This window comes from Hyla sarda, chromosome 8 (genome assembly GCF_029499605.1).
Source record: "Hyla sarda isolate aHylSar1 chromosome 8, aHylSar1.hap1, whole genome shotgun sequence".
Taxonomy (NCBI): domain Eukaryota; kingdom Metazoa; phylum Chordata; class Amphibia; order Anura; family Hylidae; genus Hyla; species Hyla sarda.
Window position 1 is genome coordinate 61,804,581 of NC_079196.1, and position 15,182 is coordinate 61,819,762.

The window sequence follows — 15,182 nt, forward strand, 5'->3', positions numbered from 1 at the left end:
TTAACTTGATAAAAAGCAATATTACAGTAAAATCTCCCAGTGCCATTTAATCATCCCTTATCACCCCCTGTATCATTTCATCCACTCTCCCCCTGTGCCATTTCATTTCCCCTTTGTTACCGTCTGTGCAAATTCATCACCCCCTGTGCCATATCACCCCCCATGCCATTTCATTTCCCCTTCATCCCCTTGTGTCACTTTATTTCCCTGTGCCCTGTGCCAAATCATCCCTCCCTTACCCCCTGTGCCACATTACTTTTCCCCTTCCCTCCTCCCTCTGGTGTTCTTTTTACCTGGCCAGCAGGCTCAGGTGCAGGGGCTCTCAGCTGGTTTGATATTCTCCTGACATCCTCTGCAACAACAGGGGGATTAGGGAATAGGAAAACATAATGTGGCACAATGGGTAATGGGGGGACGATTTGACAAAAGGCACGGGGGAATAAAGTGGCACAGGGGGATAAAGGGTGAATAAAATGGCACAGGGGTGATGAAATGGCACAGGGGGGGGGAATTAAGAGGGGGTAATAAAAGGGAATGAAATGGCACAGGGAGGGGATATTAAGGGGAAATTATGTGGCACAGGGGGTAATAAAGGGGGATGGTTTGGAACAGGGGGAGGAAAGTGGAACAGGGGGATGAGAGGGGGGTGAATGATGTGGCCAGTGGATGTACAGAAACAGGAGAACGCTGTTTAAAGGGGTTCTCCACTGCCCTGTCTTCCGGAGCTCCGCTCGCAGCGTCCGTAAGTTTATTACTCCGGACGCTGTGTGCGGGCTTCCGTGTTCGAGGCCGCTCCCTCATGATGTCACGCCCGCCCCCTTGTGACGTCATGCCCGCCCCCTCAATGAAAGTCTATGGGAAGGGGGCAGCTCATTTGTTCTCGGCATCAGTGGATATAAATAAATAAATTATATATATATATATATATATATATATATATATATATATATATATATATATATATATATATGAATAGAGTAAGTGCAGCGCTCCATAAGGTGAAAAAAGTTAATTTGGTCCATAAAAAAAAAAAAGGGTAAAAGTAGCAGCAACGTTTCGATCTTCTCCAGTATCTTTCTCAACCAAATACCAACAGATCTGTGACACAATTTATACACAAGCAAATCAGGTGACTCAATCAATTAACCAGTTAAGGACCAAGGGCATACGAGGTACCTGTACGCCCGTGGGAATTTCAGTCCCCGCTGCGCGCCGGACCGGCGTGACTGCTGATATCGATCAGCAGGCACCCCGCGCAAATGCCCAGGCGGGTCATCAGACCCCCCATGTTGGTGATCGCTGCAAATCTGATTTGTGGCGATTCTGGGTCATACGGGTCTCCGGTGACCCAGAAAATAAGGGGGATCGGAGTTGTCCAAGACGATCCCCCTGAAGGGATAGGAGGGAGGTGGCAGGGGTGCCACCCCTCCTATCCCTGCTATTGGTCATTGACAAGTGACGACCAATAGCAGATCGGGGGTGGGGGGGTTAACTTTCGGTTTCCCCGTTCTGCCCACCCACAGTAGGCCAGGCAGAATGGGGAAACCAACAGGGACCAGCGCCAAAGTCCACTTACCCATCGGCGGCAGCGGTGATCTGTGGCAGCAGAGGACGGCAATGCGGCTCCCTGGATCCTACGGAAGCCGGTGAGTTGCCTAGAAACATCTGGAGGGCTGCAGTTTGAGACCACTATACAGTGGTCTCTAAACTGTAGCCCTCTAGAAGTTGCAAAACTACAACTCCCAGCATGCCCAGACAGCTGTTTGCTATTTGGACATGCTGGGATTTGTAGTTTTGCAACAGCTGGAAGGCTACAGTTTGGAGATCACTGTGCAGTGGTCTCTAAACTGTGGCCTTCTAGATCTTGCAAAACTACAACTCCTAGCATACCTACACAGCAGTTTGCTGTCTGGGCCTGCTGGGATTTCTAGTTTTGCAACATCTGGAGGGCCACAGTTTGGAGATGACTGTGCAGTGGTCTCTAAACTGTAGCCCTCCAGATGTTGCAAAACTGCAAATCCCAGCATGCCCAAACAGCAAACAGCTGTCTCAGCATGCTGGGAGTTGTAGTTGCGTACCTCCAGCTGTTGCATAACTACATCTCCCAGCATGCCCTTCAGCAATCAGTACATGCTGGGAGTTGTAATTTGCAACAGCTGGAGGCACAATGGTTGGAAAATACAGAGTTAGGTAACAGAACCTAACTGAAGGTTCTCCAACCAGTGTGCCTCCAGCTATTACAAAAGTACAACTCCCAGCGTGCACGGTCTGTCAGTACATGCTGGGAGTTGTAGTTTTGAAACAGCTGGAGGTTTGCCCCCCCCCCCCCCCCATGTGAATGTACAGGGTACATTCACACAGGGGGGTTCACAGTAACTTTTCTGCTTTTTTCACCACAGCGCAAACTCCTTGCAGGAAACTCACTGTAAACCCGCCAGTGCGAATGTACCTTAAAAACACTACACTACACTAACACAAAATAAAGGGTAAAACCCTACATATACACCTCCTTACACTGTCCCCCCCCCCCCCCCCCCAATAAAAATCAAAAACGTATCGTACGGCAGTGTTTCCAAAATGGAGCCTCCAGCTGTTGCAAAACAACAACTCCCAGCATTTCCAGACAGCCACTGACTGTCCAGGCATGCTGGGAGTTTAGCAACAGCTGGAGGCACCCTGTTTGGGAATCACTGGCGTAGAATACCCCTATGTCCACCCCTATGCAATCCCTAACTTAGTCCTGAAATGCGCATGGCGCTCTCTCGCTTCAGAGCCCTGCCATATTTCAAGGAAACAGTTTAGGGCCACATATGGGGTATTTCCGCACTCTGGAGAAATTGCACTACAAATTTTGGGGGGCTTTTTCTCCTTTTACCCCTTATGAAAAGGAAAAGTTGGGGGCTACACCAGCCTGTTAGTGTAAAAAAATAAACATTTTTACACTAACATGCTGGTGTTGCCCCATACTTTTTATTTTCACAAGCAGTAAAAGGAATTTGTTACGCAATTTCTCCTGAGTACGGAAATACCCCATATGTGGGCGTAAAATGCTCTGCGGGCGCACAACAAGGCTCAGGATTGAGAGCGCACTATGTAACTATGTACATTTGAGGCCTAAATTGGTAATTTGCACAGGGGTGGCTGATTTTACAGCGGTTCTGACATAAACGCAAAAAAATAAATACCCACATGTGATCCCATTTTGGAAACTACACCCCTCATGGAACGTAACAAGGGGAATAGTGAGCCTTAACACCACACAGGTGTTTTAAGAATTTTCATTAAAGTTGGATGGGAAAATGAAAAAAAAAAAACATTTTTAAATCAACTGGTGCTAGAAAGTTAAACAGATTTGTATATTATTTCTATTAAAAAATCTTAATCCTTCCAGTAGTTATTATCTGCTGAATATTACAGAGGAAATTATTTTCTTTTTGGAACACAGAGCTCTCTGCTGAATCACGAGCACAGTGCTCTCTACTGACATCTCTGTCCATTTTAAGAACTGTCCAGAGCAGCATATGTTTGCTATGGGGATTTTCTCCAGCTCTGGACAGTTCTTAAAATGGACAGAGGTGTCAGCAGAGAGCACTGTGCTAGTGATTTAGCAGAGAGCTCTGTGTTCCAAAAAGAAAAGAATTTCCTCTGTAGTATTCAGCAGCTAATAAGTACTGGAAGGCTTAAGATTTTTTAATAGAATTTACAAATCTGTCTAACTTTCTGGCACCAGTTGGTTTAACCCCTTAAGGACTCAGCCCATTTTGGCCTTAAGGACTCAGACAATTTAATTTTTACGTTTTCATTTTTTCCTCCTCGCCTTCTAAAAATCATAACTCTTTTATATTTTCATCCACAGACTAGTATGAGGGCTTGTTTTTTGCGCGACCAGTTGTCCTTTGTAATGACATCACTCATTATATCATAAAATGTATGGCGCAACCAAAAAACACTATTTTTGTGGGGAAATTAAAACGAAAAACGCAATTTTGCTAATTTTGGAAGGTTTTGTTTTCACGCCGTACAATTTCTGGTAAAAATGACATGTGTTCTTTATTCTGAGGGTAAATACGATTAAAATGATACCCATTATTATATACTTTTATATTATTGTTGCGCTTAAAAAAAATCACAAACTTTTTAACCAAATTAGTACGTTTATAATCCCTTTATTTTGATGACCTATAACTTTTTTATTTTTCCGTATAAGCGGCGGTATGGGGGCTCATTTTTTGCGCCATGATCTGTACTTTTTTTTGATACCACATTTGCATATAAAAAACTTTTAATACATTTTTTATAATTTTTTTTAAAATAAAATGTATTAAAAAAGTAGGAATTTTGGACTTTTTTTATTTTTTTTCGTTCACGCCGTTCACCGTACGGGATCATTAACATTTTATTTTAATAGTTCGGACATTTACGCACGCGGCGATACCAAATATGTCTATAAAAAATGTTTTTTACGCTTTTTGGGGGTAAAATAGGAAAAAACGGACGTTTTACTTTTTTATTGGGGGAGGGGATTTTTCACTTTTTTTTACTTTTACTTTTACATTTTTTTACATTTTTTTTTACACTTGAATAGTCCCCATAGGGGACTATTCATAGCAATACCATGATTGCTAATACTGATCTGTTCTATGTATAGGACATAGAACAGATCAGTGTTATCGGTCATCTACTGCTCTGGTCTGCTCGATCACAGACCAGAGCAGGAGACGCCGGGAGCCGCACGGAGGAAGGTGAGGGGACCTCCGTGCGGCGTTATGAATGATCGGATCCCCGCAGCAGCGCTGCGGGCGATCCGATCGTTCATTTTAATCGCGAACTGCCGCAGATGCCGGGATCTGTATTGATCCTGGCACCTGAGGGGTTAATGGCGGACGCCCGCGAGATCGCGGGCGTCGGCCATTGCCGGCGGGTCCCTGGCTGCGATCAGCAGCCGGGATCAGCCGCGCATGACACGGGCATCGCTCCGATGCCCGCGGTTATGCTCAGGACGTAAATGTACGTCCTGGTGCGTTAAGTACCACCTCACCAGGACGTACATTTACGTCCTGCGTCCTTAAGGGGTTAAAAATGTTTTTTTTTTTCATTTTCCCATCCAACTTTAATGAAAATTCTTAAAACACCTGTGGGGTGTTAAGGCTCATTTTACCCCTTGTTACGTTCCATGAGGGGTTTTCCACTTTTAAAAAGTCGCACAAACCACTAGTGTTGAGCGACATAGGCCATATTCGAATTCGCAATATTTCGCGAATATATGGACGAATATTCAACATATATTCGCTAAATTGGCATATTCGTAATATTCACATATTCTATTTTCACATATGCGAACATTCGCGTATGCGAAAATTAGCATATGCGAAAATTAGCGTAAACCAAAATTAACATAAGCGAAAATTAGCATATGCACATTTTTGCATATGCGAAAATTCGCACGCCAGTCTCAAACAGTAGTATTAGAGCCTTCTTTACACCACACAAGCTGGAAGCAGAGAGGGATGATCACTGTGATGTGTACTGTGAAAAAAAAAATATATATATTCGTAATTACGAATATATTGTGCTATATTCGCGAATAAAATTCGCATTGCGAATATTCGTGAGCAACACTACAAACCACCAAAAAGTCACAATTCTACACCAGCCCAGACTTAGCTTCACATGAGTGAAATTTAAGAAAATGTGTATCCTCCACAAAATTTATGAAATGCAAAAAACGCCAAAAAAATAACTACAGGAAAAAGGAACTACATCACACATATCTTAGTAAATGCCCCCAATAGGACTTTGCTGCAACAGAACAGCAGCAACTAACACTTTGTTCCAATAAGTTTTATATTGAAGACCTAAAAGATAATCGGTAATTCTTGATATGAAGGTTTTTATTGTAATTTATAGGGTAAATTTTATGTGTTTTTTTTTTACTGTATTTGTCTTTTTTGACAATGTCTTCTAAGTTACAAAAAAATATTGTTAATATAAATTATTGGAATAAAAATATGCTGATGGTATACAAATTGAAAACGTGCAAAGACCACTACAGATCCGTTGACTAGGGGAGAGTAGAGTTACGCTACCCTTGCACCTTGACTACCCCCCTTTTACTTACCACTATCCCCATAAATAACCACAGACTCGTCATATGGTGCAAAGGCCATAGCGGACCAACTGTTTTATTAACAAAATAACAATTATATACCATTTTACTCTTTAATAAACAACAACTTAAATAACAAATAAATAACAGAATTTCCAACACCTGATGCAGGGTTAACATAACCTCCCAACCAAACATATATAACCCTCCCCATTCTGGAAGGGGACCTGAAGGCCGCTTCTCGTCCAAGCACTGTCTCATAGTTTGCCCTTGGTCGACCATCACCTGACCCAAGGGCACCACCTTCGGAGACCCACTCTGTCCCTTCCGCTAGGGACCCCCATGATTAGCTGGCTCCCAACCCAGCTCCCCCCGGCCATTATGACTAGGGCCTCCACCATCCTTCCAGCATGCCTCCAAATCCCCCTTCAGCTCACGCCGCCGTGACAGAGCAAAACCCAGCCTCAGTACGAAAAAAACAAAAACCCACCCAACCATCGGTACCAGGTCAAAAGGGGCGGGCGGGACACGGCTTCTCTCCCTGGAATGACTCCTCCCCTTCCTGTTCCTGCAACCCTAGTCCCTTGCCTGCCTAGCTCAACCCACCTTAACCCCTCATCCCCCCCAGCCTAGCTCACCTTACCAATATCCTAAGTCCGCTACCTACACCCCCTGTCATGTGCCCCCTCCTCTCCCATTCTGTACTTTCCTGGGGCTTTCTTTTATTGACTCCTGTGACGTCTATTGGGAGAGTAAGGCCATAATTCAATGAAAAAATTGGCATATTAAGTTATCCAGAGTTTGTATGAAAATGCAGCCATGAACTAATGCATACATGTGAATATGTGAATAACACTGACTGAGCTCACACCTCAATGCAGAAAAAACATGCAAAAAAAAAAAAACTAAAACAGTCAGGTGCATCCGTCAGTTTGGAGCTCCATAATACGGTATAATGTGGGCCCATACTGTACCTTTGTATGCCTTGATAAGGAGTATTGTATTTCTTTCAGATTCATACAAATCAAGCGCCATATTACAAAGAACATACAAAGAATTCCTCTGTAATCCAGAGCTGTGTGGGGGCATCATACAGTGACACAAAAAGCACTTAGAGTTCCATGTTGTGGAACCATAGGGGCACTGTGTACTGCTGAAGACTGTAACATGCCATGTGCCATTTACAATACTAGTGTCTTTATATGAGGCAGCAGGGACTCAGGCACCCCCTATAGCTTCTGCTCTGATGAGACATTCCGGCTTTGACTCCACAACATAAAGTGTAGCAAATAATCATTTTGTTATAGGGCAATTCGTTATTATTAAAGGAGTAGCGCAGTGAAATATAACTTATCCCCTATAAGTTATAGATCGCGGGCATCCGCGGGCAGTCTGCCAGAAGTGGCCGTTCCGACCCCTACAGGAAGCCATGGCCAACACACCCCCTCCATGTATCTCTATGGGATACATGGAGGGGGCGTGTCGACCGCCGCTCCGTGCGGGGTCATCATGCCCCCTTCCAGCAGACTGCCGGGGTCCCAGCAGTCGTGCACCCGCGATCTATAACTTATCCCCTATGCTTTGGATAGGGAATAAGCTATACAGTGACCCCCCGACCTACGATGGCCCCAACATACGATAATTTCAACATACGATGGCCTCTCAGAGGCCATCGCATGTTGAAGGCAGCATCAACATACGATGCTTTTTTATGTCGGGGCCATCGCATGAACGGCTATCCGGCAGCGCAGACTGCTTCAGCTGCCTCCGTATAGCCGTTTACGGTGCCCCGTGTGGTCCGCTGACGAATATTTGCACGGGATGCCTGCTGATAGATATCAGCAGTCATCCCGGTCCGGTCCCCGCCCACGGGCATACAGATATGCCCTGGGTCCTTAAGTACCAGGGAATGAAGGCGTACCTGTTTGCCCTGGGTCCCTAAGTGCTTAAGTAATTCTAAGGCATGGTCTACTCGCCCCAGTAATTAGATTTAACCTATTAGACTGTAGGAGGAGATGGTTTAGAGGACTGAGCCCTTGAAAAGGGGGAATGAAAGAAAGAGAGACTTTCACCTGGCAAGTAAAATTATATTTGTGTAGACTGGTGTCTAGGTACAAAGGCTCCTGTTATGAGAATGCCATCTAATGTGACTCTAACCATTAAAAAGTACCTGTCATTGTAATGGTGATTGACATCAGTATGGACCAATTAGCGTTAGTCCAACCCCTGCCCATGTAAGGGAGCTGCGTCCAATTAGCGCTCTCTTGGGTTGCTGCTCTTGTGGATGCCGGACTAACAGGACAGTTCTGCGCAACTTTCAAAGACACGCTAGGCCTCAAAAACCTGCGGCCTCAGCCGAACCAAAATCGTGAGTTCAAATCTAAATCCCCGCTTATGCTAGCGTGACTACTGGACTGCAACTAATCCCTAAATCCAGCGGAACAACGCACAGTACTAAAAGACTCTAAATGCTAAAGTCCCAACCTTTGTCAATCTCCAAGGAAAGCCGTTGTTATGCTGAGAGACTGTTGTATTATTGAAGCTGCAGAAAACCTTCAGCAAAAGTTAATACTGTTTCAAAAACTCTCCGGTTGTGGACAATCTATTCTTATTATCTACCTCCCTATCGCTCTTGGGAAGGGTGGCAGTAGGAAAAGCATTATTGAGGAGCCCTCCCCCTGGCGTCACAAATAGCAAGGGTTAACAAACACCTTTTAATAACTGCACAGCTACACTCCCCATACCCTACATCCCCCAGGCTATCACAGTCGCACTGCATAAGACTAACCGCAACAGCTGGTCTGTACACACTTTAAAAGGTGCAAAAAAAATCGGCTGAGGTGCAGCGCTGTGCCAAAATAGAGACAAAGATAAATGCCCCCCAATATGTATGAATTCCATGTGGCCCTCCACCCCTCTTACAGGATATATGCAAGTAGAATTGCCATATGCATGAGCCCTTAGACCAGGGGTCTTCAACCTGCGGACCTCCAGATGTTGCAAAACTAAACTCCTAGAATGCCCGGCGGGGACAGGTGAGTATAACCTCCAATACCAGTGGTCTTCAACCTGTGGATCTCCAGATGTTGCAAAACTACAACTCCCAGCATGCCCGGACAGCCAACGGCTGTCTGGGCATGCTGGGAGTTGTAGTTTTGCAACATCTGGAGGTCCGCAGGTTGACGACCACTGCATTAGACTGTAAATTCTTAAAAAAAAAAAAAATGAGGATGATTTAAAGGGGTACTCCCCCCCTAGACCTCTTATCCCCTATTCAAAGGATAGGGGATAAGATGTCTGATCGTGGGGGTCCCGCAGCTGGGATCCCTAGATTTCTGTGCAGCACCCGGCGTTCGTTTAGAATGCGGGCGGCGGGGGTCGTGACGTCATGGCCACGCCCCTCATGATGTCACACCACGCCCCCTCAATGCAAGTCTATGGAAGGGGGCGCGGCTGTCTCTGTAAAGTGTCTAAAATTTCTATTCAGTGACTAATAGATGAATTGTATCTGTTCATGGAAAAGCTGGGTGATGCTAGTATGGTGGTCAACACAGCTGCTACAGGGGCTTTACTGCTTTTCTATGGTCTTGAATGGCCACAAACATATACAACTTTTGGTTGTTGTTTTTTTTGGGAGTATCATTTATCATTGTGTGTAGTTGTTTTTTCTGTGTTTTTTATTTTTTTACTTAGATTTTTTATGTTTTTTGGAGGGATATTTATTAAAAGTTTACACGTTTTTGGTAAATGTCACACAAGTACACTAAAGAAGGCTGTGAGATTAAAAACGTGTAATAAAGACTTTTTTAGATTTGCAGATTGGCAAATTTTTTTCGGGTTTGCGCTGTTTCTCTGTTTTTATGCAAATTTTGCACATGATAAATTCATTGCCGCTGCATGCACATCCAGTGCAAAAAAAAATGCCAAAATAGTCATTTTTCTGCTGACAGATATATGCAAAAATGTATGCGCACAAATTACACACATACCTTCTGTGTGTATTGGAAGAGTCATTTTTTAGTCTGGGTTTTATGCCTTGCGTTTTTTTTCCATTACAAGTCATGTGATCATGAGGAAAAAAATGGCGAGTATGAAGTCTTTTTGTTTTTAACCAAAAAATCTTCATGTTTGTTTTCAGCCTAATACAGTCACTTTTTTTGCATCTGTATTAGGCTAAGTTTTCACTATTTTTTTTTCTTTAGCGAAAACGCAGACAAAAGCGCTCAAACAGCCACACAGCGTATTTTTGGGTTAAGAAAATGCAGTGGCCATGTGTTAGCTGGAAGTCAATAGAGATTTCTAAAATGCCATACCTACTTCCCATTATTTCCCGTGTCATTTTTTCGCTCCTCTTTAAAGTTTTTTAACATTTTTGGGCTCAGTGGCAATTTTTTTTATATTGCCTCATGTTATAGTAGTACTCTGCTGCTCAGCGTTTGGAACAAACTGTACCAAACGCTGGAGCCGGCGCCGTGAGCTCGTGTCCTCATAGCCCCGCCCCCTCATGATGTCAGCTGAGCAGCGGAGTACCCCTTTAAAGGAGAAGTATAATGCTGAAAAACGTATAGGATAGGGGATAAGTTTTAGATCACAGGGAGGTCCAACCACTGGGACTCCCCACGATCTCTTGTACTGGGCCCTGGCTCTCTCCAGGAACTCTGTGTCATGACCCCCGCACAAAAAGGCAGCATACACGCCCCCTCCATATATGTCTATGGGAGAGCTATGGCCCAGAGATACATGGAGGGGGCGTGTCCACTGCTGCTTTGTGTGAGGGTGGTGATGCGCAGTTTCTGGAGACAGGAGATTGCGGGGGTTCCATCAGTCAGACCCCCACCTAAAACTTATCCCCTATCCTTTAAATATGGGATACATTTTTCAGTGCCAGATACCTCCTTTAATACTATGGTGTTTTTTTTTCTTCTACTTAAATCTTCTACATTTCCCTCCCACAGAAGTCTATGAAGTCAAAGAGAAAAAAAAATACACAATTTCAACACAACGGTAAAGATGCCAGAAAAACCACCAGAAAAAAAAAAAGCAAAAGTTTTTTCTGGCATTTAAAAAAAAAAAATTTTGGGGGACAAAAAAAAAAAAAAAAAGCTGTCAAAAAAACAAAAACAAATGAAAATCTAGCCATACCGCCTCAAATCTTGGCCTGACCTTGTTTCTGATGACCCAGACTGACAGCTGTCAGTTCGGGTTATCAGATCAGCAGCAGACAGAGACGGGCGGCAAGACTGATGCAAAAATGTGTCTATTATATCTGTGAGAATATAGCCTATCTACAGAAACTACAGGCGGTGTGTCGTTGCTCTATGAAAGTTTGCCAATCAGGACTTTAGAAAAGCTGAATTGTAGCCAATGAGTGAGCAACAATTGCAGCTATATATATATATATATATATATATATATATATATGTAATTTTTTTTAAATATATGTATATATATATATATATATATATATATATATAGCAAAGAGGTTCTAGAGCAGCACTATGAATAAATGCAGGTGCACGCAATCCAAGAGAGCCGGGTCACTGCTACAATTGGAGATGTATACAAAAGGAAGATTGCAGCACTCGTGGTTCAGGTGGAAAAGTTTAGAGTGGTTTTATTCCATCCAAAATGCGACGTTTCGGTCGCCACATGCGACCATTTTCAAGCATATATATATATATATATATATATATATATATATATATATATGTAATTTTTTTTAAATATATGTATATATATATATATATATATATACACACACACACACATATATATATATATATATATATATATATACACACATAAAGAATGTGAATAATAATATATATATTTATTATTATTTTATATATATGTATATGTGTGTGTATATATATATATATATATATATATATATATATATAATACCAGAACCCATCCTACTTTTGTCAATAGGATCATTCATGGCATCCGGCGTATCACTTACAATGCCGGATTGGTGCAGACGGTGGATACGAGAATATCTTGCAGTGTTTTTCTATCAAGCTCTGAAACTTCTGTACTAGAAAATGTAAAGCTGCATTTTTGAATCAGCTGGGCTCAGCTTTTAAAGACAAAAACAGATCCTCATGCAACGTATATATGTGAACCCAACCGCACCCAGCTTTCCTGGAAGCAGATATAGGAATTTATATTGCCTGGTGACTGTTCTTACTAGTAAGTGCTATTTTGTGCAGTGTAATAGAAATATGCAGGGATGAACAAACTGCTGCTGCAAGTTTCAATGCTTTAAACTTAACATACACCATATAAATCAATAAAAAAATAAACATTTAAATAAAACAACAGCCAAATAATTACGTAAACCAATACACTATAAAGATAAGACCATCTTAACATACTATGGAAGATGATAGTGTCAACCAAGCCATATGTCAATTCATTGTTTTCCAGACAGCGTACCTCCAGCTGTTGCAAAACTACAACCCCCCCCCCCCCCCCCCCCCAGCATGCCCGGACAGCCGAAGGCTGTCCGGGCATGCTGGGGGTTGTAGTTTTGCAACAGCTGGAGGCACACTGTTTGCAAAACATTGCATTTGAGGATGTATAAGAGGCAGTATAAGTATAATTTTATGAGCCAGTCTGATATTTCCCAATACAATATGGTGATTATATTGTATAATAGTCAGCTAAGATTCCACATACGCTAACATTATGTCATACAGATAAATATAAATAAATATAATAAATAAATATCATTTCAGGAGATAAGACCGATGAACGACAGAACATGGAGATCAACACCTCAGCAAGTAACGGGTTAACTCTTCCAGGAATAGAATAGGTGGGAACCATAGTTGTCAAGTTGTCAACCATAGAAGGGACATGTTTGGGAGTCGCACTGTAGACCACACATTTTTTTCCCCCCACGAAATGCTATCGAGTGATTGACAGCCGTAATTCCCAGGGGGCTTCAGCAGCTCCTGGAGTCATCACATCTCACTGGAGTCCTAGATGAGGTATCGGTGTCTTTGACAGTCAAGTAATACAACAAAAATCGAACACTTCATTTAGTGACATTACTACATTGTGCCTAGGCAGCCACTCACACTCCAGCCAATGAGGTCCACTCAACCTCACACCCTACCAGGGACAACTTACAGCTGAGGAATATTGACCTACCTGGTAAGCATCTTGGATATTGACTGTTTCTCCATGCTCTGCGACATAACCTATGATCCCTTTTCCCCAGGGCACCTGTACCTCATTGGAGTTATCCATGCTGCAGGAAGGCAATAGAGTGGTACCCGCATGGACGTCAAAGAATTTGGACACCAAACTCTTTTTGTTGGCCGAACCTTCAACCAAGAAGAGGGAACATCTGTCGGCATCCACCATGATGCAGACAAAGATCAAGATCTTGTAGCAAAGACTGGTGAGGTTCAACTCGTTGGAAATGTCCTTGACCAATTCCAGGAAGAACTCCCTTTCATTGTGCTCCTTAAGGTAGTACTTATAGTCAATGGCAGTGGATGGGTATTGGGGGATGCTGACCCTGGATTCCAGCAGTGCACTGAGGATGTGAGCAGTGGTTGGGGGTAAGGAGCTGGCCTTCCTGAGCAAGGCTCTTCTCCTCATGCTGGTCAAGGGTTCCTGGGCTCTGGAGTTGCAATGTTCATCATAGGTCCTGTTGACATTGATGGCCTTAGATCGTGCAAAACTTTTCCTAAGCTCCTTCTGAGAGGCTTTCCTCTGCAAGCCATCTCCTCGGTTCCCCCAACACTCTTTACTTTTTTCTTCAGCACCAGAGTTAGAAGGGATTTTGGACATCTGGTTCCTCTTCAGCCACTTCTCCACCATCTGGTGCTTACCTTTCCTGATGAGATAATCCTCAAAAAGATCTGGATGGCTGTCCAAGAAACGTTCCACTTTGGAGAAGTCCAGCTCTGGCTCTGACATCTCTGCAAAGGTCAGCTTTTTTTTTTTTTGGCTTTTGCCAAATTGGAATCTCAAGAAGGTGGTCTTCAAGTTTGCAGAAGCATGTTGTGTGGAATGGTCTGCGGTCCTGATTATTTTTTTATTTTTTTTTAAGAGCCGAGGAAAGTGCTCTCGAATCACCCAAAGTGCAAGAAAAAGTGCAAACGTGTTACACTATCAAAGCGTGCACAAAGGATGCGAGTCCTTCTCCGACAGATGCACCTGCTACTTCTTCACCAGTCAGTCCCTGTGTGCACTGTCTTCTTGGGGATTCCCTCACTGTGAAGCGTCCTGCGGTGCTTGCAGCCAATGGTTGTAATGTTATATAACTATTAATTCCACATGCCCTTCTCCTGCATCATGTGCTATCATAAAGCAGAGTTCAGTCTAGAATCCTAGGAATCCAAGATGTGTTCTCCCTGTGCTTTGCAAAAGATGTACTGAAGCAGCAGATTGCCCCTGTAGGTGTCTCTCGGAAGCCATAGAACCTCCCAGTGATGCAAATAGCTCCGGGTGGAGCGTGTGTGCAGGAAAGGGTTAACGTTAACCCCCTGTGCTGCTGCTGCCTCCTTCTGCTTGCCAGTAAAAAGCAGAACAACTAATCCCAGCAGCTGGAACATTAGAGCTCCCCCTAGTGTTCGCTTCTATGAACTGCTGTGTTCTTCATTGAAGAATCCCAGGTACACACAGGATTTCTATGATGATTTTAGTTGCAAATATTTACTTACTGTGCAGAACTCCAGATACAGGTAAATAAATATTTGTAGACAGTTTAAACCGTAGTTTGTTACTACAAGAAGAGGTCATAATTATGTAGTGTGATTTATTGTGAGATAAGGGAAATAAAGAATGCTGAAAAGTGAAAAGGATAATAGCACAGCTGTCAGCTAAAGAAAGCATCGACAGGTGGACGGTTATGGAAGTCAACTTACTGTAGCTTATGTTAAAGGGGTACTCCGCTGGAAAAAAAAAAAATTTAATCAACTGGTGCCAGAAAGCTAAACAGGATTGTAAATTACATCTATAAAAAAAAACTCTTAATCCTTCCAGTACTTAGCTGCTGTATGCTACACAGTGATCTCTGCTGACACCTCTGTCCATTTTAGGAAGTGTCAGAGTAGGA

General features: G+C 43.1%; 1 protein-coding gene across 3 annotated transcripts in view; it reads right to left on the reverse strand.

The window, feature by feature from the left end:
• Positions 1 to 14,915, reverse strand: part of PDE11A (phosphodiesterase 11A) — an 807,989-nt gene extending 793,074 nt beyond the window's left edge. The window contains exon 1 of one of the 3 annotated variants that reach the window (XM_056536201.1): positions 13,265 to 14,914. In XM_056536201.1, the coding sequence (XP_056392176.1) occupies positions 13,265 to 14,041 (777 nt within the window). In that variant the 5' untranslated portion in view covers positions 14,042 to 14,914. Of the gene's footprint in view, positions 1 to 13,264 lie in introns of all 3 variants that reach the window. The other 2 variants (XM_056536200.1, XM_056536202.1) reach the window with 2 other exon arrangements.
• Positions 14,916 to 15,182: the final 267 nt, after the last annotated feature.